Source organism: Melanotaenia boesemani, chromosome 5, assembly GCF_017639745.1.
Source record: "Melanotaenia boesemani isolate fMelBoe1 chromosome 5, fMelBoe1.pri, whole genome shotgun sequence".
Classification (NCBI taxonomy): Eukaryota; Metazoa; Chordata; class Actinopteri; order Atheriniformes; family Melanotaeniidae; genus Melanotaenia; species Melanotaenia boesemani.
In genome coordinates, this window is record NC_055686.1 from 9,600,696 (window position 1) to 9,625,987 (window position 25,292).

Consider the following 25,292-nt stretch of genomic DNA (forward strand, 5'->3'; position numbering starts at 1 on the left):
ATAATTATTTGCTTGAGAACTTTAATAGTTGAAATATTCAACTGAGTAAATTTTCAAATGATTCTCTAGATGTTTGGCAATGAAAAAGAGAAAAAAATCATGTTTCCATACTTTGATATTGATAACTAACTAACTAACTAACTAAATAAATAAATAAATAAACATTTGATTGACTGGATAAACTCCAGGTCTACAGGTTCCAGTTCTATGTGTCCCTCCTCCCTCTATATCCCAGAATGTGAAATTCTTTTCAAACTTGAGGGGGCTCAGTCATCTCGCTGTATTGGAAGTCAAACACCCCAGAAGCTTTCCGAAGCAGTCAAGCTGGCAATTACAACTGATCTGACAGACTTGCTGCAAACTAAGTAACTTTCTGAGGCTTACAGCTTTGAAAAGGTAAGGATGCTCATGCAGGCATTTAGAACCATTTTGCTCTTACACTACATTACCCATTCATTTGTAAATCTTCCTTTAAAGAATTGTTAAATCTAAAATACTTTTACAAGTTAAAAAAATCCTTCTGTGTTATACCTGTTAAATTTATCTTTACATTGCATTCCTTTCAAATGACTCTGTGTAAAGGATTAATGCATTATCTTTTAAATAATCAATATTGTTGACATTAGGCCAGAAATATTAAATTACATTTGATAATAGTTTCTGTTAGTATTAATTACAATTATCAAGAATCCCAAAATAATTTAAGGCCAAAAATACATTTCAACTAGAAGTACAGCAGTTTGGGGGGCTCCTAATAGTCTCTCACACTGTTGCTGCATTTTCATTCTGTTGTTGTTAATGAATAATGACACAGCTTGAAATGTCGTGTTAGGTCATATTTATCTGGCAAGGACCAGATGTTTTTAAAGAAATACAATTTTTTAATAAAAGTCTGAAGCTGTAGTTTGAGGCTGTAGCCTACTGTGTTTATCACAAGACCAGGTTGTAGTTTAGGCCATGAAGTCTGTTTTCTGATCAGTTATCTTACATTTCTGAGGGATTTTGGTCTATATCTTTTCCAATTATATTTAGTAGTTTTAAGCCTCTTCATGGCTGTTTCTTATTGGCAATGTCATATCATTCCTTTGCTCTTTGTTTTTAAACATCTTTTCATTTGTTTATTGTGGTTATTTTTGTCTTGAGTTTTCTTTTTTACTATTTTGCTTGTGTCATCTGTAATTATTTTAATAGACATTTATTTATGTAAACTAAAAATGTCCTCTGTACCAGCAGGTCTGCTAAGCAATCAACATAATGTCAGAATATAAGTTTATCTGTGGATAAATAATTATTCCAAAATAAATTCTGTCCAAATTGTATGTGTCTGCTGCCTTTCTGTGCTTTGACTGAAACATATTTTTCTGTTTGTGTGTGCATTTAGAGATGCCTCCCATTTTTGTTTTTCACGGGCTGGTTGTCATCTTATGCTCGCTGGCTCCGCCCATCATGTCGTTCTCCCACGGTGCAAGCCACGCCTCATGTCGGGAGATGGCTCCTGGCCACATCAGGGCTCATCCCCTGGATCCGCAACACAGCTATGTCAGTGTACGCACATCCGCCTCTTCATACCTCCCTGGACATTTAATAACAGGTACTAATTAACTATCTGTTACCTCATGGATTAGACTGGCAGTTGCCATTTTAGATGATCTGATCATTTTTTCCGTTGAGGATACACAAATAATAACATTTGAAAAAAAAAAAAGTATAGATAGAAATAGAAATAGAAACCCACAAACACAACTTTTTTATCGGCCATAGTATCCGGTTTTACAAGGTCTATCAATGTCAAATAAAAACTGGGAGAGAGTTTCATATTGCATAATATGTAAACTGGTTGATGTTGGAAAATTCGTGAGCGTACCACTGGAGGAAACCAGATTGCCATCGGTGGTACGCGTAACACATTGAAAACCATGAGATTAGACCAACAAAATTGTTTCAGGTGCATTTAAAATGTTTGTCATTTAATTCTCATAATGTCTGACACATGAAACCAAATGTTGCTGTATTATTATGCACTTTATTTAATTTCAGATGTATTTTAGTTTGTAAAGCACTTTGGGCAGGATAACCTGTTGGAAATGTGCTACATAAATAAACTTGACATGACCTGACTTGATCTGTTATTTGAAATTTACTTTGTCAAACTAAACCCTGGGACACTGTGGTTCATGGTCATGCTTGGTCAACCTCTCGTATTTCATCCATACCTCTGTACAGTGACTGTCCGAAGCGCTCGAGACTTCATGGGTTTTCTGCTCCAGGCTCGCAGTGTTGAGGTTACGAAGAGTTCAGCTAGAGGACGTGCTGGAATTAAGTCTATGAGACTGGGCCTGCTCCTGGTGGGTGGCTCCTGGATCCTGACTCCCCCAGGTACCCACACCTTGCATTGCTTCTCAGAGGATGACACCGTCACACACTCCAACAAACAGCGAAAGAGAAACCTCTCGTTTATCTGGAGGGCTCCTGATGAACCAATGGGAGACGTACAGTTCCAGTAAGGCCGTCGCCATCCTGTTTTAAGTTATAAAGCAAGGACAAGATTTTGTCTTCATATTATAATAGTTATCTTAATCAGTAATGCACAAACATCTGTGTCCTGTGTTTCAGCATCACTGTGGTACAATCCTACTTTGTGTATTGGGCTGGTGTTGCATCTGCAGTGGTGCGTGATGGGAGTCATAGAGCTTGGAGAGGCAGTAACACCACAGTGGTGGATGAAGCAAGTACAGTTTTTGTGTTTCAGGAAGAAAAAGCAACTTCTCTGCAAGGTAGGCAAAATGCAGTGTTAAGTGACAGACATCTACCTACCTTGCCGATAAGAATGAAAACAGAGGGGTAGAGACAAAGGGATTGGTAAGGACTGCACCTATGTTTCAACCAAAACTCAATGATTATTCTTTCCTTAATGTCTCGCAGATCTCATAGCCCGCAGAGCTTCAAAAAAACAAAGAACCAGGATTACTAGTCCTGCTACTACCTCGACACAATGGACAAAAACAAGCAGTAGAACTCAGATTTCCAAATTTCTGAAAACATTTACAGATGTCAGTCAGCTTGCCTTGACATCAACCAGCTCTGTTACTTTGTCAAACCATCCAGTGAGCAAAGGGAACAACTTGACTTTAGGATCTCGTCAAAGTGAAGTAGATACAACTCCAGCATCTCTTTCAAGTGTCACCGAAGAGATGGGCATCCACTCAGTTTCTCATACCAATGACCCCAAGAGCTCCCTGCCTTGTACAACCTCTATCGTCCCAGCTGATGTTAAAAGGATGGATGCTTCTACAACACTCCTTCCAAACACCACAGAGCAAATCTCAATCAGTCCTCTTTCCCCACCGAACCCCACTCTTCCCTTCTTCCCTCTGAGTGATGTAGAGACTGAAAGGAAAGAGCCTACAACAAATTCCTTGGAACCAAAACTGAACACTGATCCTGAACTTAAAGCTGCAACGTTAACTTTGAAAACCACCACAGCAACATCGACCATACACAGCTTTCACAGTACAAACACCCCAATAGCCACAAAGCAAAGACGTCCAACTAAGTTAGAGACCCAGACTAGACCAGAAGAAATCAATGGACCTACCCCATCTGAGTCCCTAATAAGTACAATACAAGCAAAGAAAGGTACACACATCCAAATGTCTTCATCAAAACCTGTCCTCAAGTCCCATTCTAATTATAGTGAAGGCGCTATTTTCTCCCAATCTTCCCCTAAGCCCCAAACATCACCAGCAATGCCAGTTCTACCACCAAACACTCCAACTCTTTCCAAGTCCTTCCCCACTTTATTCCTTACTCAGGCCAAACTTCAGTCTATTAACAAATCTTCTGGACCCAAAAGTACCACAAAACAAACCAATTTGTCTCAAACAGCCACATCTCTAAACAGTATCGCTCAGTCTCAATCTCTTAGCAGCTTTCACCGAAGTGTAACAGAAACTACCCAAGCTCAAGATGAGGCTTTAACTCAATCCTCTGTAACTCCTCGGCTTGTCAACGCTCATTTCTTCACATCAAGGTTTGATCCAGTGTTCACTCTGGGAAAAGATCTCAAGTCTCAATCAAGTATCAAAACTGCAAGTGCTGACTTTGGTATTGTTCCCTCAGCCTCTCCTTCACCTTCTTTTTCAACTTTTCCTGGTTTTGAATCATCATCTCCCTCCACTGATTCTTACCCCACCGCTTCTATGATTCACCCCAGTGTTGAACCTCCTTTACATCCATTTGCAGCATCAACCCTGGTGCATCCATCTGTCAGGTCAACATTACTCACCCATTCCTCTTCCCCCTCTTTAAAAAGCCAACTCAAAACAGCCCCAGCTCTTTCTGCTGTCCCTTCTCCTTCCCCAATCCCCACACCTCATCAGTTATCCTCTGCCCAACCTTCCTCTGCTTCTCATCTGCCATTCTTTTTCACTTCTACTGCCATTCCTTCCTCCAACACCTCAAGCTATCCATCACCAGCTTCTTTGTTTTCTTCAGCCTCAGTATCTACTTTACCTCCCTTTAACTCTTCTCAGTGTATAACAAATGCTACCTCTTCATCTGCTACTTCCTTCAATATGGTCCCAGCTATCACCTCATCCTCACTGGCAACTTCTACTTCAGCTCCATCTTTTTTTTCACCAACCTCAACATCTTCCTTCTTCAAGGAAGGTTCCTCATCTTCTTTTACCTCCTCTGATTTAAGACCTTCTCCAGTCCCCCACCATTCTCTACACACCTCCCCGACATCCTCTTTACCCTCTGTACTCTCCCATAAAATAACTGTAGGTCACCCAAATTTCAACCCACCAAAACAAAGAACAGTTGTTCATCCAAACCCCAAACCTCATCCGAACCTCAGGCTAAATCATGGCCCAGACTTTAAACCGAAAATCCTGAGCGTTAAACCCTCAAAACCTGCTGAAACACCAAACAAGGAAGGGAAGTATCCAGAAATTATCCCCAGACACAGTTCCTGGGAGTTGGGCATGCTGTTGGGCTGCTCAGCTGGCCTGGGCATGGTGCTGGTCATCGGGGTGAGGTACGTGTACCGGCAGGCCTGTGGCAGGCGGACTGAGGTGACGCTAAATGACCGAGAGAGGGAATATGAAAGAGGGGACAGAGCGTTGATCCAAGTCCAAGAGTGTGGAGACTTGGTCAGAGTGCGGAAAATCCGAGAGAACAGTTTTGTGCTTCTGACAGAGTACGATGTGGTGGCATCACCTGGGTCCTAAAACCGAGATTTCCAACCATTCAGCACAAAGTTTCAACCAAGGCTGCAGTGGGAAAAAGAATGGGTTCTGCTGTCCTTCCAGTGGTCATCATTGACATGTGACTTATGTTTAATATTTATTTGCTGAAACTGTTACCAGTTACCTTGTTTTTACCAACTTCTCCAAATCTGCCTGGTAACACCCGATCCATGAAAAACTTAACTTCAGTAAAGACTTCAGGAAATCTGAAGTCTTTAATATTATTGATTAAATGAAGAACTTTGTAGCTGAGTTGATTTATACCTTGATTTTCTTTCCATAGTTATCCAGTGTTTTCTCTTCATTAGTGTTTAATAAATGCTATTTTATGTCTCAACCATGTCTATTAATATAATATAATCAAAACAGTGGGATTATTTCTTGTGTGTCTGTTATATGTTTATTTGTACGTTGTCTGTAGAAAACTGGATCCCATATTTTAAACCTTAAGTAGCTTCCTTTGGAAGACCCTTTCACTATATTTCACATATATATATATATATATATATATATATATATATATACACATATCAGTTTCATATACATTTCACTGTATTTTACTGTTTGAATAAAATAAACTAAATAGTAACACTGAGTAATGTTTTTAGCATAAAGTGATGCATTAGGTCTCAGAAATGTATCAAAAATGATTCATCAGGTGTCAAAAGGTTCATATATTGTTTTTACACTTATGACACAGTTCTGATAATCTGCTTTAAAACATTTGCCAATAAAAAAATATAAATATGAAATAACATGTAAAATGCAACAAGCCATATAAAACATAGTCGTGTATTATTTAATATCTTCGGCGTCTTACATTTTTTAGCAACTCATTTGGTCTGTGTGAAGTGCAGGACCTTCCAGGAAGGAGGCAGGGTATTTTTACTGGTTAATTGTGGATTAGTGTTTGTTGGCTTTAATTCAGTGTGGTAAATAGTGTAAACACAAACAATGTAATTAAATAAAATTATTTTTCTGTTTTTGACCTTGAAGCATTTTTGTCTCTTAGTTTGCCAGATGTTGCTACAGCAGTCCAGGTTCAAGCATCTTGATGGCTTCATGGTTACTGGTCTTGTGAATAAATTGCATGTCCATTCAGTTGCATTTCTATTTTCTATGAATTTTAGGGGTATATGGCCAACATGTGTTTAGCGCCATGTAGGTAATAAATAGATTGAAATATAGATCCTAAATGGGACTCTATGGGTTCCACATGGGACCACTGTTAAACACTGGTTTCGGTCAGGTACCTGGGTAAATCATGGGAAGATATCTTATTTGGGGCCCACTTGAGTCAAGATAAGTGGTCAATGAATGACAGAAATAGGGCCCCATTTGGATTCCACAAATATATTTCAAAATGAATATGGGCCCTGGTCACACCCAGTGTAATCCTACACCCTACCGACATGGGTTTTTAACAGGACCAATAAGAACCTGCGGACCGACTCATACAGGCTCTGATTTTCAGCTAATTTGGTAGCTATACTCAAAATTGTCTGGAATTTCGTTAATTAATGACACTTAGAATAATTATGGAGAAGTGTTTCATCCCTATACAGTACATGGAGCGAAGTTACATGCAAATAGCAATAAATGTGTGTTAAGAGGTAAAATTATGTGGGAAGTTATGTCGTTTTATGGGAGCAAGTTGCCCCATAGCTTAAAGTCGCTTGTGTTTAGCCAATAAAAGTTTTGGTGCCTGAAAGTTATGTAAACAGGGACCCTGACAGATTCTCACAAAGCTCTCCCTGGTCATGAGCCTCACGGGATGAATCTCTTTTTGTTGTTATTTTGGCCAAAGTGCTGCTGGATTTTATTCAGCATCATTTTTAGAGTTTGCATGTTCTTGGAGGCAAAGGCGTGATAAAAACGGCCCCACAATTATACTATTTTTATGCTGCCTGGGTGACAGAAAAGAATTTCATGTGCATTCATTCACATGACTGCTAGAGGTTGCATTCTTCTGAATTTTAAAAATAATTCATTCTTGTTTTAGAAACCACTTTTTGTGGGAAGCAGGTTTTAAACGTTACTAACTTAAGCTGAAAAGAAATTTTCTTTGCTAATTCTTTCAGTTATTCAAGAGATTTTTCTCAAACTAACATGTTCTTTCTAATAAAAATACAGCAAACTATCTAATTAGGATGGGAAAATGCATTATAAATAACTGTAGGTGTAAAATCATGCTGAAAGATATTTGGATTCCCATAATTAAATCACAGCTGTTTAAAACGGAGCTTTACATGCAAAGAAGTCAAACTGCTCATCAATAACTTTCATTATTAATTGTCAAATTATATCAATAGGAGACAATATTTTCAATTTGTACAATGTGTGTTTATTTTTAACTCTGTCTCTTGCAGTTTGAAGCTCTGTGGATGACAGAAACATTTTAAATGATTTAATTGGGCATTAAATGCAACACAAAGCCTCAATAAAGCCCTGGCAGTTTTCACAGGTTTGTTTAATCATTACTTCCTCCAAATGATGTGACAGAGAAGCCATCTGTCCTGAAGAAGTCCGGTCAGTGAAATGAATGAGCCGCCAACTTGTTCCATTTGGCCAGACAACAAATACCAGGATTTATTCTGGGCCCTGGGAACAAATTAAGCCTCATTAGTAATGTTTAAATTTAAAGAGACAAGACAACAAACTCCAGGTGCTGAGAGCTCAGATCTGAATATGTATGAGATTAAATATAATAATAAAGACAAGGAAGGAAGAGGTCCTGAAAAGGGAAAAATATGTTTATTTTGTTGTACTTTCTCAGCAAGTAAAGGAACGGAAAACTTATTTTTTCTGCACCAAAAATCTAACAGGAACATCAACCACACAGTAAACAGACAGAAACTGGCTGTAAACTTAAACTGATGACCATTGAAAACACCATTAATTCTGCAAAGGCTTCATTATTGTTCCCAGTACAAGTATTGCACTTTAATGGAAAATGTAACAATTTTAATGAGATTTGTATCGAAAATGAGCTTCGGTTTGTCTTTCGCTCAATTTATGAGCAAACAGCACAGATTTGTTGGCCAAAAAAACCAAAACAAAACATTACTGGGTCTGAAAACGGCTTTCAGAGAGGTACACGGCTTCAGCACTTTGTGAGAGATTGTGAAAGTACTGGACTACCGCTCACAATGTGGAATTAAAATAAGAAGTTAAGGATTTAATAATCTAGTGTGTGAATGTAGCCTAGCTTACATTTATTGGTGGGGGGTGGTAGGGGACCTGGATAATGGATCGTGGGGGAACTGGCTCAAAAAAATGTTGAGAACCACTGATCGACTTGACATATGAAATCTCTGTAGAGAGGGGATACCTGGGAGTAAATAATGAATGTTAATCATTTTTGAACCCTTAGGCTAAGAATAAATTCATGGGAATAAAAATTGAGTTGAAACTCCATCACGCCACAAAAACAAGACAAACAAAACAAAAACAAACTAAAAAGAACTAGAATGTCAATAATAGTGACCAATGGATCCTCCAAGCTAATGACAAATGTATCTTTCAGCTTGTCGGCATAGCACAGTAAGAAAAACAATCTTGGAATGAACTTTTACAAACTATGAAGGCTCCATTAATTCCGACAAATATCAGATTTGCAGCTTTATTTGCTGCCATTCAGATGGTGTTTTTTTCAGTGATGACTGCTTATTTCAGCAAGACACTGGCGAAACACATACTGTACATACAATACTTTGTTTATGTTGTTGTTGTGCTGTTGTTTATTAAATAAAGGGTTTAAATTAAAGCTGTCAAACAATTAAAGTTTTAATCTGATAAATCATTGGACAGCTGTGGATTAATTACAAGCTTGCGGTCTGCCAAAAAACTAGGTGTTAAACGTGAAATTAAAGCCTCAGCAAACGCATACTTGATCTGGAGATGGAGGTGCTTCGGTAAAATGAAGCAATAAATGTTTTTATTGTTTTTTTATATTCTCAAACTTCCCGTTTTAAGGGCAAGTAGGTTTCTTTTTGGATTCTTCCATCCCGCTCCAGTCACAATCAGCTCAGGCGGTGGGCACGCAGCGACGCTTTACCGCCACCAACAGGACGGTAGACCAGAATGTCAGATGCAATGACTGAGTGGTTTATTGTGTGATATATATGTTATGGGTCATCCTGTGCCTGCGTTAAATGAACACAATTCTACAAATTATTCTCTGCATTAACACGTTAATTTTGACAGCCCTAATTTAAATAAATTCAATCTAAACAACTGAATTTCAGATTTGGATGTTTAAAAGTTAAAAGACGCATCAAATTTTTCTACACATATTCTAACAGTAAGGTTTCAATAGACTGCTAACATGCTCTTAGAGGATGCTGTAACATGTTATATAAACTGGATTAACATGTGAAACTGAAGCTCATATCAGTTTTATAGAGTAGGGGCACCCAATCCAGTCCTCAAATGGGTGAATTTCTTCATCTGCATGTCACTCAGCTCTGCAGAGGCCTGCTAACGGGACATTCATTTGATTCAGGTGTGCTGAAGAAGAGTTGCATCTAAAAGCTGCAGGATAGTAGCTCTAGAGGACCGGACTTAGGCTCTCCTGAGTAGCGTTTTAGCTTTACTGATACACCACAAAAGCTCAGAAAATAAAGCAGCGCACTCTGTATTTAGTGCTGAACACATCCAGCAGCTCACGAGCCAGATATTTGCTGAAAGGGGGACCAACAAAAAAAAAAAAAATAAAAAAAAAAAAAAATCATGAACTGCTCAATACTAACAGTTAACACATGACCCAGAAGCAGAGGTCCCCAACCCTGGTCCTCCTGGCCCACTATCCTGCAGGTCTTAGATGTCTCCCTGCACTGAAAGACAGCTTGGTTTTGAGTACAAATCTTCTTTCCACTTTCTCAATGTGGCTAAAACCCCTCATACTCCAGTTTTGAGGTCACTGGGAGGTAAAACCACAGAATTCTGCACACAGTGGATTTTAAACACATTTTAACAAACATATTTCAGGCAGAAGTGTCTTTATCAATATTTCCAGACCTGTTTTGTGCTCTTACATACATCATTTATCTGATGGTGGTCTGAGGACAGAAATGTTGTTAAAAAAGGAAAATTCATGATCATCTCAATCTGATTATCTAGCATGGTTCTATAGATCATGCTTTATTGGCATTGTTTGTTTTCTTTGAAGGAGAGCAACAAAAGGCTCCTAACTAATTTGTTCACTTTCCATCAACAAAAGAAATGTGTAAAGTTTTTCATGTATTTTTAGGTGTTCTTGGAAAGCTTCTGCTTTGTGTGACTAATAATCTAATGAGAAAGATGCTTGATGAGCTCCACACCCCAACAATCTGTTGACTCCCCTGCACAGCCTCTGAATGTTGGCCCCGGAGGACCAGCTTGTTCTCCAGTACAAACACATTTCCCAGAGATTCGGGCTGGAAATGCTTTAGAAAGGCAGACAGCAGGTGTAAAAGCTGCCAACAAGCACGACTGGCAACGCTCCAACTCCCAGCGGTTAGCTAAAGAGCTGCTGCTCATGAAACTGATTGAAGGAAGACAACGACGATACTTTAAACACGCTAATTTTAACTTGTGACGCGTCACAAATACAGTCCAATGTTTACATATATGATGACACCAAATTAATCAACATGAAAGCCCTCAAACATGTTAAAAGGGATATAAGTTTGGTATAAAAGATATGAAGGAAACGGCCTAGGGAAGTCAGTTCTTTTGTAGGAAAGGATGCAAAATAAAAAACTTCTGAATATAATCTGCTGCTGCTGATTGCGATGATGAATTTCCCACTGAAAGAACTCTGGTTCAGATTTCCAATTCCATGCCCATGTCTCGTGACTTTTCAGAAAAATCAAGGCCATGAATGGACCGTAATCCAACAAATTCATGTGTTTAGACTGGGGCTGGGCACGTTCATGAGTTAAGTACGGGTGCCACCCATTTTACCCCCCCTCAAGCTCCGCCCCTGTTCGCACCACAGAATAACTGTAAAGCCGAAACGCCAAAATCTTTTTACAGCATTTTTTATTTTAAGGCTTTAAGTTTTACAAAGTTGTTAAAAAATGTTTTTTTCTTCCCAATATAGCCTAGAAGTGCTTTTCGTCTGTTCCAACTGGGAAACACACCTGATGGATCAGATACTGTTCCCTCTGTGAGGGTTCACATGCTGACCTGTATAATTTTACAAAAAAAAATCAAATTTTTTGTCAGTCTTTCCAATTCCAATTCCATGCCCATGTCTCGTGACTTTTCAGAAAAATCAAGGCCATGAATGGACTGTAATCCAACACATTCATGTGTTTAGAATGGGGCTTAAGTACGGGTGCCACCCTATCCCCCCCCTCAAGCTCCGCCCTTGTTCGTACCACAGAATAACTGTAAAGCAAAAAGGCCAAAAATTTTTTTACAGCATTTTTTATTTTAAGGCTTTAAGTTTTAAAAAAAATGTTAAAAAAAATGTTTTTTCTTCCCAATATAGCCTAGAAGTGCTTTTCGTCTGTTCCAGCAGGGAAACGGACCTGATGGATCAGATATTGTTCCCATGCTGACTTTTATAATTTTACAAAAAAAACAAAAAAGCTTTTGTCAGTCTATAATTTTTATCTCATGACATTAATATTCGGGATTCACAACTATTTAATCTGCTGCTGTGTAAAGGGAACACTGCTGCTAAAATGCTGATGTTTGTTTAAAAACACCTGAAAATTTATTTTGTGTACCAATGCAATTGATTGCAGAAAATATTCATTTTATCATCATTAATCAAGAGATTAAGTCAGGATTGAAAACTTTAATGGTTGCCCAGCAATAGTTTAAAATAAATTAAAGAATGTTGCATTATTTACTCAGAGTCATCGACGTATAGATGAGTAATTATAAGAAATACTAAATATTCATCTATATGCAAATGACTTATTATTAAGTTATATTTTGTGCTTTTTATCCATTATTACCTTTTTGTTCATTTCGATGCTGCTTGATAGAGAGGTTAGATCTCACAACCACATAGTTGGTTAAAATCCAAACAGGACAGGAAGTGGTGGAGAAATCGGGACATAAATGTTTGTATTACAAAAGAAAACAGCTTTGTTAACCCAGAGTTTAATGTTCATGTCTTACTTTTGCCACCATCCCTCACCTATGTCACAGCTTCCTCTAAAATAAAATCCAGATGTTATGATGCTGTAAATTAGTAGGATACTTGTTGGCAGTCACATCTGGACGAACAAGAGTAGAAAACATCATAAATAACAGAATGGTCCCAGTAACTCCAGCTTTCAGACGCTGTTTTCAAAGAAAGAAAAGTCCTTTTTCCCCTTCATGAATATTTCAATTTACATCATATAAAAATAAAACATTTGTTTCTTTTAAATATAAAACGATATATATGATGCAAATGTGTGTTCTTTGTTATTGTAAAAACAGAATATCAAGGCAAGGGGTTCATCTCGCTCCTGCCACGATGAGGTCTTTGTTGGCTGGTAATAAGGCACTTCTAGCTACTGTAACCCTCCATCGTCTGCTTTCGTAACAGCAACGTCTACACCATCAAAGCTGCCGTCTCATCCCCGTCAGATGGGCTGAAGAATCGAGAGCTTCATCGCCTGAAGAGAGAAACGAAGCGGAAGGTGTCAGACAGAAAGATCGTGTCATCTGAGAAGTCGTGGTGAAATGTGCACCGAGGGAACCGCCACCAGAAAGAAAGCATGAAAATTATTTACAAAGAGGAAATTAGGTGAGAGAGGAAAAATGTTTCACACATTTCTATAAAAGAAAATATTCATCTGAATTGAGCTGCAACAATTACTTTACGTCCCACCACAAAAAAAAAAAAAAAAACTAAACCGACTGATGCTCCGTCTGATGTTTAGGTTTCTGCCAGCAGAGGGCGCCGTCGCACCCACAGCTCATCTGCAAACACTCAGGACCTCAGATGGAGTTCAGATTCCTACATTTATCTGCACCCACAGGATTAAAATAGTATTTATCGCTCATTTTCATTCATTTCTAAGATAAGATTAAGGATTTAGCTCATTTTCATCTGCTCTGTGGAGGAGGGCAAAAGTTAGTATTAATCACATGACATCAACAGGATATTAGATATTTTAAAAAGTAATTAATAAAGATATATGAAAAATTATTTAATTTAAATTAATTAAAAACAACTTAATGTTTTAAATGTTTAACAAACAGTACAAATCTTAATGATATGATTTAAGAGGAAGATATTTTGTAGGTAAAAAAATTCAAAATTAAGATTTTTTCCTCAGTGAAATAAAACCTTTTCACAATTTATTATTTAAGAAAAAGACATTTTTTAATATGAAATCTTTATTTTTAATTTGTCTTCCAACAAAATGTTCTTTTCTTAAATGATTTTTAGTCATTTTATTTAATCTTTTACCATTTTTGCCAATTTTGTTATATTTTTAAGTTAAAGTCTTTTTTTTTAAATTAAGTCTGTTTTTTCTCATTTTATTTCATTTATTCACTTATTAGAGTTGTAAACTATTTTTGTGCTTGTTGATTTCATGTGATTAATACGTTTTTTGTAATGAGTGAAATTATTGGATAAAACTTTGACAGTAGCTGTCTTTGGTCTGAGTTTTGACTTCTAGTGTAATGTTTTACTTTTCACAGAAATATCAGAATGTATTAAAAACACTTGCCTCTAAGTTTAAATAAATGGCCATATCATTAAGAATTATCAGGAAAAATGGTTAAAATAAAATGAAAATGATCTCCCGTGGATTGAAAAAAGGATTGAAACTATGAAGCAGATGATTCAGAGCAGCCTGCTGGACCATCTGTAGTGATCTAAATATCATCAGCAGCATCCGTTTCCTCCTCATTAACAGGGTTATTTTTTCATCAGTTCTTACTCACTCAGGACAAACAGAAGAGTTGGAATGGGACCCTATCTCAACAACAGACTAGACTGTGAGGGAGGAGACAAGGTGAGGAGGTTAGTGTTGGAATGCAGCCGCCTCTCAGAGACAGGGAGGCAGTTTGTGGCCGGAGGAGCAGAGCAGCTCCCCGCTGCAGGAAATCTGCAAAGTCTTTAAGTTTGTGTGAATGTTTTTGTACCTTCTGTCGACTGGTCATCCAGCGCCGGATGGTCGGCACGAGGACGGAGCCGAGCAGGATCTGAGCTGGATGGTAGATCAGAAGTGGGACTGAGATCAAGGAAAGGTGCTCGTAGCCTTCGAAGACGATCTGTAACATGGGAATACCTGCAGGGAAAGAAAGCAAAATACTGATGCTACCTCTGAGCTTCAGTCAAAACACCAAGACATCGCATGAAAACAAGAACAAATTAATCTTTTAGCATGTTGATGCTAACATATTTGTGACATTTTCACTTAGTTCCTTCTGAAATGAGATTAATTCAAAGAACCAAAAACTTGACTTTTTGCCAACAGATTGTCATTTTCTACTTGAATTCTATGTTTTATATATGGTGCAGGTAATATTTAGTTTTTATACTGACATTTTGTGCAGTACATTGAAAGTAATTTATAATAAAACTCTTTAAATACAAACAAAAGTTGTAAAAGTGTGCAGGACTCGAAGGTCTTACTTCTGCCTACTACTCCATTTTTTATACCATAATAAATATATGATTACAGGTATCTTTTGTTTTCTTTGTTATTGAGTATGGACCTCTATTTCATTCATATTAATTTAATCTGTTTTCCCCCCTTTTCCAGCTTTGTTTTCTTTTATGTTTAAAAATGAACTTGATAAACTAAACTAAATGAATTCAATCTATAACCACTGCAGTCGCTAACTGCTGGCTGCAGTGTTTATTGATTGGTTAAACTTTTCAGAACTGTTCCTGTGGCTCGTTTTAGTCGATTTTGTTTTAATTATTCGTGGTGTGACGACTGTAAGACTGAGGTTGGAGTGAGCACACAGCAACATAGACAAGATATACATATTGCCAGTAGAAGCTTGTAGCAGAGACGAGCAGCAGATTACAGAAGCCTGAAATACTCCATTCAGCTCAGATACTCATGGTTACCTCTCAGTGATGCCTTTATGTGTAAAATCTGTGATTTAATGTAGAATCAGTGTCATACCCAGAGTGAGAGACTTGTGTGTAGAGCAGAACATGATGGCGATGGTGTCTGCAGGGCTGAATCCTGAGCTGGGCCTGTGGGGACAATCAGGAAGTTAAAACTGTCATTCGCTGCTCTCTGATCAGATTTTATTTCCTGCTGCAACTTCTATTACAGCTCATTGATTTCTCCTACATTTCTTACAGAAAATACTTCTATAAAAGCTGTTTTCTCACGATGAAATACAGTCTCAAAGTCTGGAAGATGAAGCATTTAAGCTAGTTTTGGGACAAATGACAGCAAAGTAACTTAAAGACTTATGTTCAAACAACAAGAACGTCTCTCAGACTGGTGTTTAAAATGGGAAAGTAGAGAAAAAAGTGGACAGAGTGAGACATGGAGACAAAGACGAAGGGAATCTAGACAACAGACGATGAGGAGACTCACCTGGTGGACAAGGCAAATGTGAGCAGCATGAAGCTCATCTGGATGGAGAAAACTGCAGAGGACAACCAGAGAGGAAGCTTTCATGACAGTCTAAAACTTGAACATACATATTAAGACTTTTTTTGTTTTTTATCTACTTGGTTTTCTAGCGAAGAAATGAGAGAAATTACAGAAATCAGGCAGTGTGTTGAAACAAAGGTTCAACATTTTGTAAGTTACGGTACTTTGATGGTTAATTAGCTAACCGGTGTAGCTAGCTTTATGTTCTCATGGAACTGCTGCATTAATTAAAACATGCAGAGGTTCATAAATTTCATTGTGCGAGGAGCTGTTTGTTTCAGGAATTATTTCTTGATCACAATCAGTTTCCAAACTGAAGGAAGTTGCTTGCACCAATAAAAAAAAGCTTGTTTGGATTTCATTCAACCCACCTTTCAGGAAATAAATAAGGTTGCTGCTGCAGTTATGCATAAAAAAAACGCTTCCACACACACTGATGAGATGAAACTGGTGAACTAATTCATATTATTTATATTATCACAGTATTTTTCTTTGTACTAAATACCATGTTAGAGTAAAAGAAAAAAGAGTAAAAAGCGTTTCAAAGTGGTTGGAAATTCACTGTTTCTACCATATATTTTATATAAAAAGGTGGCTGTAGCCATTCTGATTTTCTCCATTTTATCACCTAATTTTCTTTCAAATGAACCATAATTTACTAAGTAAACTTCTTGGAGTATTGAATCACAAGGCCACTGAGACAAAAATAATCTGAGAAGTCAGATACGGTATTGTTCCAATAAACCTGGTAACTCAGCCGTTATTTTAGCAGTTAGCATCCAGGCTACAAACAGTGTTTTGGGGATCGAGTACAGTATCTGGATAGAGGAACACATCCGGTTCCATGCAACTCTATGACAACATATTCAAACTTTTTTTTTCCTTTTTAATTTTCTAACTTATTGGTTTTATCCACATTCACCCAATTTGGTCTTAAATTAATGAATAATGATACTACTACTACTACTACTACTATATACTGATAATACTCAGGCTAGATGTGGAAACCTCAAAAGCATCCAGCAACTAAAAATGTGACTCCCTTCCAACAGAGTAAGACTTTTTTTTAAAAACTGATTTTCATACAATCCAAGTCATAACCACAGAAGTCGCCACCTGCTGGTTAGCAGAAAGAATGCAGTTTTAATTGGCTTAACTTTTCTGACCTGCAGGCTGTGTCTATTTTCGACCTCATGGTTTACACTTTCCATCTTCATGCTGCATTACAATAACTAAGTTTGTTTTACTCTGCAAACATACGTCCTAAAATGGCAAATTTAAATGAGATTAAAACCTGAGATAAGCAAAAGTGGTATAACCAGGTCCAATTCTGAAGAAAGAAAAAATTATCTTTCTCATGATGGTGCTATTATTTATTGATGTCACCAGATGTCACTTTAATTTTTCAGTTAAAACTTTTGTCTGACTAAATGCCACAACATTTTTTTAGTATTTAAAATCTCATTAATGTACTGACTGATGAGGATGACCAGCAGCAGGCTGGTGGCGTCCAGCTCAATGTTGGGGTTGCTGAAGGTGTCGCAGAAGGTGGTGTAGATGATCATGAGGAGGACGGCGCTGCTGATGGCGCCAAACGGAGGCTTCCGCCGCTCCAGGAACTCCCTGAGGAACCTACGACACACCTGCACACAGACAAACACATAAATTCAATGAAATAAGAACCAAACAGCTCAGAGAAGAGCCGACAGGCTCGTCTGAACCTACCTGACCCACGATTAGAGGCACTACCACCGTCATGAAGAGCTGCGAGAAGATGGAAGAAAAGGGAACGGAGGACGAAGAGCCGAGCTGGAGGAGAAAAGAAAAATAAGATAAATACACCTTTTTAATAAATAAATTAATTAAATCCAGAAACATTTTTCGTAGAAAACAAATCCAAACTACTAAGCAACACAAGTTATTTCTGTGTCCGAGTTTAAGAACCTCCTGTTTGCCCATGAAATGATTAGTTCAGGACCCGCAGGTAGGAAAGACCTCCTGTGGCGTTCAGTGGAGCTCCTCGGTGGTCTGGTCTACGACTGAAAAAGCTCTGACATGACGTCAGGGTGGCATGCAGGGGGTCAGAGACATTGTCCATGATACTGAGGAGCTTGCTCAGCATCCTCCTCTCAAACACCTCCGCCACAGACTCCAGTTCAACTCCTGGGACAGATGCAGCTCCCCTGATGAGCTTGTTGAGTCTGTTAGTGTCGACTGCCTTCAGCCTCAGCACACTACAGTGTAGAAGATGACGCCGGATACCACCGAGTGATAAAACATCTGCAGCAGGGTTGAAAGATCTAGATGTTGATTTTAATAATCAGTGTATTTTATCATTTTTACAAGTCAAATAGAGCTAAGAGGACAAAATTAAGAACTTGTAATGCAACAGAATCAGAGATTTGTACAGAAGCTTAGAGTGGCCATTTCTGCATTTATGAATTTTTTATGCCGTTATCTTCTCATCTTAAAATAAGTTAAACTTTCTGATCATAATGAAAAATCTGCCTTTTCTTCAGATAACCATCTACTGTAACTGGCTATCTCAAGAAATCAAGCATTATTTTCTTTTAATGAGAGGATCAAGGGGCCTTGGCACCAAATTTAACTAATAATTGCTGACATTGGTCATAATTTATGACGGCAAGTTGAAGAAAACATGTGCTATTTTGTTAGCTTCCTGGCAATGGCTTCCCTAAACTTTAACCATGATAGACCACTTTGTTTTGTTATAGTTCCTAAAACCTTTATAGTAAAGGTAAAAAATTATTCCATAAAAATGCTAAAAAGAAATTTCAGTCATGGCCTCTTTTGGCTTCTGTAGCTTTGCCGTCTATCCCGAGGTGATTTCAGAGAAATCTGTGAGTCCCACTGCAATGAGTCATGCTGAGTGAAAGGGTTTGATGTATAAACCAGGACGTTCTGTGTAACATTAACCATTAACCTTAGCACAGTCTACTAAAAATGATTAAACAGTCAACCAAATATATCCAACAACCCACTCATACAGTCTATTTTATGATCCAAAGTAGTAAAATCTGTAGCTGCAGAGCAACATCAGCTCCTCTCTGCATGGTGCACAGAGAGGATGCTCATGTTGCTGCTTCAGTGATTAAAAACATGTGGTATCTGACACAAGACGGACCACGAACAACAGCTGACAGATATGTTATGTTAACAGATATGTTAAAAAAAATAAGAAAAATATTAAAACAAAACGTATGTTACTGGGTGCTGCTGAAATACACATCCAACCACCTCTAAACTAACTTTTATGTCTGTGACATCATTGAACTATTACTTGAGCATTTAACAGAAAAAAATACAAGAAGGAAAATAAATATCATTATACAATCTCATTTTTTTAGTTTTTACAGTTTAGGGTGACTTTTATAAACATGATAACAAAAACTTGCAGCTACTCTCAACCGAGATGCATAATAATAAAGATACTCAAAGCTTTCGCACTGAAATGTTAAACAATATGTTTCCATATTACATAAAACATCCAGACACATTTAGTTCAGCTTATTTCAATTGTTTGTTTATATTATTAAAGCTGCACAGGCAGCAAATCTTCAGGAAAAAATTGTCTCAAAAGTCACAAAAAGATTGTTTATGACAGAGGGAAGGCATTACGGAGAGTTTCTGTTAGGGCTGGGTATCACCATTAACTATTGATTTAATCAGATTTACAACCACCTGATTCAATTCGATTTTGTTTAAATCTAATTCAATATCAATTAGTTCACAGATATTTATGTAACACTAAATTATCTTGAATATTAAAGACATTTTCAGATAAATATTTTTACATAATCAAACTGAGATTAATCGTATTACTGTAATAATCTGATATAACACGACTACATGCACTTCTGAAATATTCAAAAGAGTATTGTCTACATTTACTAGTGTATTATTGAATTTATTTTGGAGTATGTACGTGTCCTTTTATTTTTAAAAAATTCATTGTTTGTTGAACATGGGGTCCATGTTTTTAGCGTTAGCTGCTAATGTGAGAGGTATTAAGCTGCTCAGTGGTTTACAGGTGAATGTAATGCAGTGGTGAATGAAAAAAATCTGAATTTGGCATCATCTCTGAGTGGGAAGCTGATTTTGGACATTTACTGTAAGTGTCTTCTCACAGTTGTGAACACAACCCACCACATTATCCTCCTTATTTATGAGGTTTCTGGTAGTTTTCCAGCCTTACATTTAGCATTTTTATCATCAGGTGTCCAGAAACAAAGTTATTCCAAGTGCTATTTTAAAAATCGGAATTTGGCCTTATCCTGGCGAAAGAAGCTGATTTTGGATGGAAGTGGCACCGGCAACCTTGAAGTTGTGTACATATGCTAATGTGTGCTGTAAGTATATTTAAGCATCTTTTAGTGCAGGTGTTACTTACAAACAGCAGCAGCAGCAGCGGCGTCACCACGATTCCCTGCAGGAAACGCGTGAATGATCAGCTCAGACTCAGATTTACTATCAGAACCTGCACTTAACTTTAACCAGACCAGAAACTTACCAGAAAACTTCCAAACGCAGAGTTGAAGATAGCAGCAGCCTGCAAACACCGAAAACAATCAGTCTCCATAGCAACAACAACATGCCAACACGGTGCTCATCACTCTGGTCAAACACTGGTGTGTGTGTTACCTCATTGCCTCCGACAGCCTTAGTGAGAATAACAGCGGAGGACACAGGAGGGGGCATGCAGCTCACTGTCTGTAACCTAGGAAACAATAAGAGGATGAAGAGGAGGATGAGGAGACAGAACTGACTCACTTCCTGCCTCCTGGGATGCAGAGAGAAACGTGTCACGCTTGGGTGATTTTCCAGAGTTTATCGAGCCGTCTTGGGCCGTTTCTGATGGCTTTAACAGACCATGAGGGATAAAATAACACTTACAGACGTTCTGACATGGAAAAGGCTAAAGATGCAGCAACTAATATACTTAACGAGGTGCAGTTTGAGGCAAATTTGAGTTTTACATTCAATCATAGCTGCAACAAACAATTATTAGTTATTGCTAAATTAATGTATCATTAAATCCGTGCAAAGTGTTTCAGAAAGAAGTATCCATGCAAAAGGATGCTTGGTTTAAAAAATTTGATCAGTTTATTTTTCATCACTTCATCTGCAACCAACACGTCTACTGCTGCATTACGGCATTCCTCCCTATAGCTCCTACTAACCACATCCTCAAACTGCACACAAGCTTCACATTATTTATCTAACTTCACCTTCCTCCTGCCTGTGTCCTGGAACAATTTAGAGGAGATCTTAGTGAGTGAGGAAAGAGGAGGCTTTCTGGAGGAGCTATAAACCAGGACACACCTTTGACTCTTTTGTTAAAGTCTTTTATAAGAGATTTAAAAGTAAATATTTACCTTTAACAAACAGATTTTATGCACATGTAAGATTACTGATCTCATCTCAGGGGGGAGGAGCATCCAGGAATTAAGTGTTATTAGGTAAATGGGATTAAAACGGTCTCATAAAAAGCTAACACAGTTTCCATCTTTTTATTAAATCTACGTGATCTTCACTAATGTAATAAACCACCTTGTTCTGCACTGGAGAGTCGTGTCTGTTCTTGCTCGTGGTTGGACGTGATCTTTGTTAGCGATGCATCGATCTGCTTTCAATTCCAATATCTGCTGATACCAATGTTTTCCCACATCAAACCAGCTTACATGCGTTTTACAGTGACTATCATTATAACTGTTACTGTGTAAGATTTCATTAGGCTGTAGTAAACCACGCAACACTTATTAATAAGAGTAACTGAAACTAAATTTATCCAATTTAAATGTTTTCCAAAATTATACGGAAACTCTTTTGGAGTGTTTGCCGAGCGCTATTTTCTCCTCCCCTCTGAGCTGAACAACTTTGTAACCCAGAAAGCTTGGCTGGACGCACATTTCAGGTTACCATCTTGCTTTTTTGTTTTCAGACTAACATATCAAAACTAGTGACCTGCTAAAGCAGCAAAGACAACTCATCCCCGTTAGACATGAAAAGTCCTCTGTGGATCGGTGAGGTGGTTCTGGGAATTCAGTCCCATACACGATCCATAAATAAAGTCAATATCAGAGCCTGATACCAATATAGAAACTCTAATCTTTGTGGTTTGAGCTTTGTTTTGCTCAGTCATGGTGAGAGGACATGCAGCAGGTGGCGTCTCAGTGCTGGTTCTTGATGTCGGTTTGATGTGTTAAAGCTACGAGTCCTGTGAAACGTTTCTTCACAAGGAAGTTGTAAGCAAAAAAGTTTAAACAAAAATATGTTTTTAGTTTATATTTTCGTACCACCAGGGGGTGTGTGCTAGCAACATTCACACTCTGATCATTTTCATATAAACCTATCTTCATATTAAAGCAATAATGTGTGTTAATGCTGGGAGTGGTGGCAGACAGATGGCATTCATGTTATGTGTTTATGGAGACTGCAGATCCCAGTCTGACTCCGGGTGAAGGTTACTTTAGGCTAGTCTGATTCCAGCTGCAGTCCTATTGAGAAGAGTTAGTTTTAATGACTTTAAAATGTTTTCATACATGTGCTGTCCACGCACTCAACTCTAGCAGTGATTGGCTGGAGAGGTGTGGGTATGGGAGGGTTTTGGATAGATTACAACACTTGGAGGGAGAAAAAATATTAACAACCTCTGCAGACTCTTGTAATCTGTTGAACCTGACTTCCTGCTGCAGCATAATAAATGATGTAAAAGAAAACTCGAGCTTTATGGATTTATTTCTCACTGACGTGTTTATCAGACTGGATGTCTGATCTGTTCATGGATTTTAGAAGAGAAACAAGATGTCAGAAAATTGTATGATCTTCTGGCCTGATCGTCTTATTCCTGCAGCTTCTGTGTTTCATATATTTTAGTCATGAACTAACTGTTTGACATAGATCTATTATTACCACATACTGTGCAAAGTTGCAGCTTCTTTATGCTTTTACTGCTCGCCAATACTGCTGGAAAAGTAGATTATGTTTCACTAGCAAGACCCCCACCGACCTTAGTTTTTCCACTAGGTCTGAATATTTGGTTTGAAACCATCACAACGTCATACAGAGCGTTGCCTGTTATAACCCTCAATGTGGGTCTTTGTGTTCGTCCATAAGAGGCTCCTCAGGTAGACCTGAAGGACGGCACTCACACACACAAACCTGTAAACACACACACACAACTTACCCTCTGAGCAACCATTGGTCAATGGCTGTCAGCGCGAGCACCCTGAGCAGCAGCCAGACGGCGAGCGGGAAGAAAACGAGCGTGAAGGACTGAACAAACAGGTGGAGGCGGACGTGAAGCAGCGCGCTCGTCAGCTCCTGTAAAAAGAGATGCTCACAGCATCAGACACGTGGGAAACTTTTCCAGACTGCACCTGAACGCATCAGAGCGCTGCTTGGTTTCTTACCTCGGTTTTTAAAGACAGGCCGCTGTTGAAGAAGATGAGCGACACCGCTATGTAGGCGATGGTGATCTCTGGCTTTAAAGGACCTGACAGAGAGTCATTAAAGTTTAATAACATCCGCATTAAAACAGTCAGGATGGATTATATCCAATAAACATGCATAATGGATGCAGAAGAACACTATCATTAAATATGGGAGTTACAAATTAGCACAGTGGTTCCCAACCTGGGGTCTATGGACAACCAATGGAGTCTCCCAAAAAGCACAGGGGTCCCTGAGACTTTGACTGTTCAAGGCCAGTGTGATTTAAATTAAGGCCATGTCCACACAGAAACGAGCTGAGGTGTATTCGCTTAAGTTTTTTATAATTTATGTGTTTCACTCACATGGAACCAGTGTTTTGGGAGCCAAAATACACCAACTTTGCACCATTTCACTAATGGTCACAATGCTGATGATTTGTTCTTATTTTAAAGACAAAAGAAAGACTGTATGTTGCTAATTAGCTTAACTTTGGTTTAATCAACAGACAGAACTCAGTCAGAAAGCATCATTAATGGCGAGAAGCAGCTAAAGAAAGCAGAAAACCAAACAGGGTTTCAACTCGGCGCAGGCTGGGGGTTCACAACCAGTTTCATGAAGGCGGTCTTCAGGGAAATTAGGTTGGGAACACTGGTCTGGTGAATCTGCCTTTAATATCACTATGACTGATATATAAAAAGAAGAACAAAACTTTATAAATGAGGCAAAAAGAAATCACATCCATATTTCTGCTTTTGTGAATACACAATTTTAGTAAAGAAACAAAAACGTTTTATACATCTGGCCACACGTTTTAACAAAACACAACAAACAGTAAAAACTGTCCTGTATTTGAATGGATATCTTTGGATATGGATTAACTGTAAAACTATGTGATCTTTTAACAAAGAAACTAGAGAAAGGTTTCCCATGTTTGTTTCAGTGACTCAGGAGGAAAAAAGGTGACACAGAGGCGATATCTGGTGATCCACCAGCTCATTGTGTGCAAGCTTTCTTTAAATTAATAATAAGCTGAAATAAAGGAGTTGCCAGTAGCAGCAGATTATCTAATCTACAGGTGAGATAGCAAAGTGAAAGAGATCCTTTTATCAACTCAGGTTAAAACTGCCTTTTATAACTCTGATAAACGCTTTTTATCTTTAAACACAAATTTTTCTTTCTAAAACTGGTCTGACGAGTATGACGACCTGTTTTAGGGGCTGTCACATAAAAATACCAAGTATGACATGAAGGAGCGCGCGCAGGGTGCGCAGGTGTGTGTTGACATGACTGCAACGTGTCACTACAGCGCCAGGTGTGACACCAGGAAACATACACATCTAGGTCACAAAACACCTCCTAATTACACAGGAATATAATATTTTCAATAAATTATCTTTTTATTCCAACTATCTCCATCTTGGTGCGATTTTAAATATTTCATGTGTTAAAAGATTGAAGTTAGTCTCTTTTAAATAAAGGGATGCTATAAGTAAGTAGTAAAATAAATATATTTAAGCTTTTTGTAAAGTTAATATATATATATTTTAAGGCCAACGGTGAACTTCAGATGGGTGTATGCTATGATGAAACTCTCTCACCTCCTTTGACACCGACGCTGGGCTGCAGTTTGGCCGATAAGATGACGAGTACTATCCCGATAATGAACCACTCCTTCCGCAACCGTGCCAGGAGGCCCATGCTTCCAGTCCCGGGGCTCGGCTACTGGCCTCCTCGCCGCCGGCCGTCCTGTCACAGCAGCCGGGCCGAACTTCTTCAACTCCGCCGTTTCTTATGTGAAGAGTTTTCTATCGGAAAACACAAGTAGAGCATCCGAAGATACTTCCGGTCACGTGGGCCACAGTGCGGCCGTAACGACTGGAGCCGAGACGCAGCCCATTTTTCATGTTTTTATTACCGTAAAAAAAGTAGTGTATGTACAGTTAAAATAATTATCTTAATAATGAAAATAATAATTAAATTAATATGGATAAAATATTACACACATTACCTGAAAAACGCT

At 38.2% G+C, this 25,292-nt stretch overlaps 2 protein-coding genes across 3 annotated transcripts; one reads left to right on the forward strand and one right to left on the reverse strand.

The window, feature by feature from the left end:
- Positions 1-1,423: 1,423 nt before the first annotated feature.
- On the forward strand, positions 1,424-6,054 carry LOC121639721 (mucin-5AC-like). The gene is made up of 4 exons (XM_041985179.1): positions 1,424-1,591; positions 2,224-2,500; positions 2,614-2,774; positions 2,923-6,054. The coding sequence occupies exons 1-4, from the start codon at positions 1,447-1,449 to the stop codon at positions 5,229-5,231; spliced, it is 2,892 nt and encodes a 963-aa protein (XP_041841113.1). The 5' UTR covers positions 1,424-1,446; the 3' UTR covers positions 5,232-6,054.
- Positions 6,055-12,024: 5,970 nt separating this feature from the next.
- Positions 12,025-25,116, reverse strand: slc10a7 (solute carrier family 10 member 7). 2 transcript variants are annotated; one of them, XM_041985272.1, is made up of 13 exons: positions 24,871-25,116; positions 23,251-23,333; positions 23,025-23,161; positions 20,480-20,555; positions 20,349-20,387; positions 20,229-20,264; positions 17,543-17,626; positions 17,295-17,460; positions 15,758-15,809; positions 15,332-15,405; positions 14,337-14,482; positions 14,136-14,187; positions 12,025-12,853 (listed from the first exon to the last, which is right to left on the reverse strand). In XM_041985272.1, exons 1-12 carry the CDS (start codon positions 24,968-24,970, stop codon positions 14,167-14,169), a joined length of 1,014 nt encoding a protein of 337 aa, XP_041841206.1. In that variant the 5' UTR covers positions 24,971-25,116; the 3' UTR covers positions 12,025-12,853; positions 14,136-14,166. The 2 variants fall into 2 exon arrangements, with proteins under 2 accessions (XP_041841206.1, XP_041841205.1); XM_041985271.1 differs by lacking the exon at positions 14,136-14,187 and having other exon boundaries at positions 24,871-25,115.
- Positions 25,117-25,292: the final 176 nt, after the last annotated feature.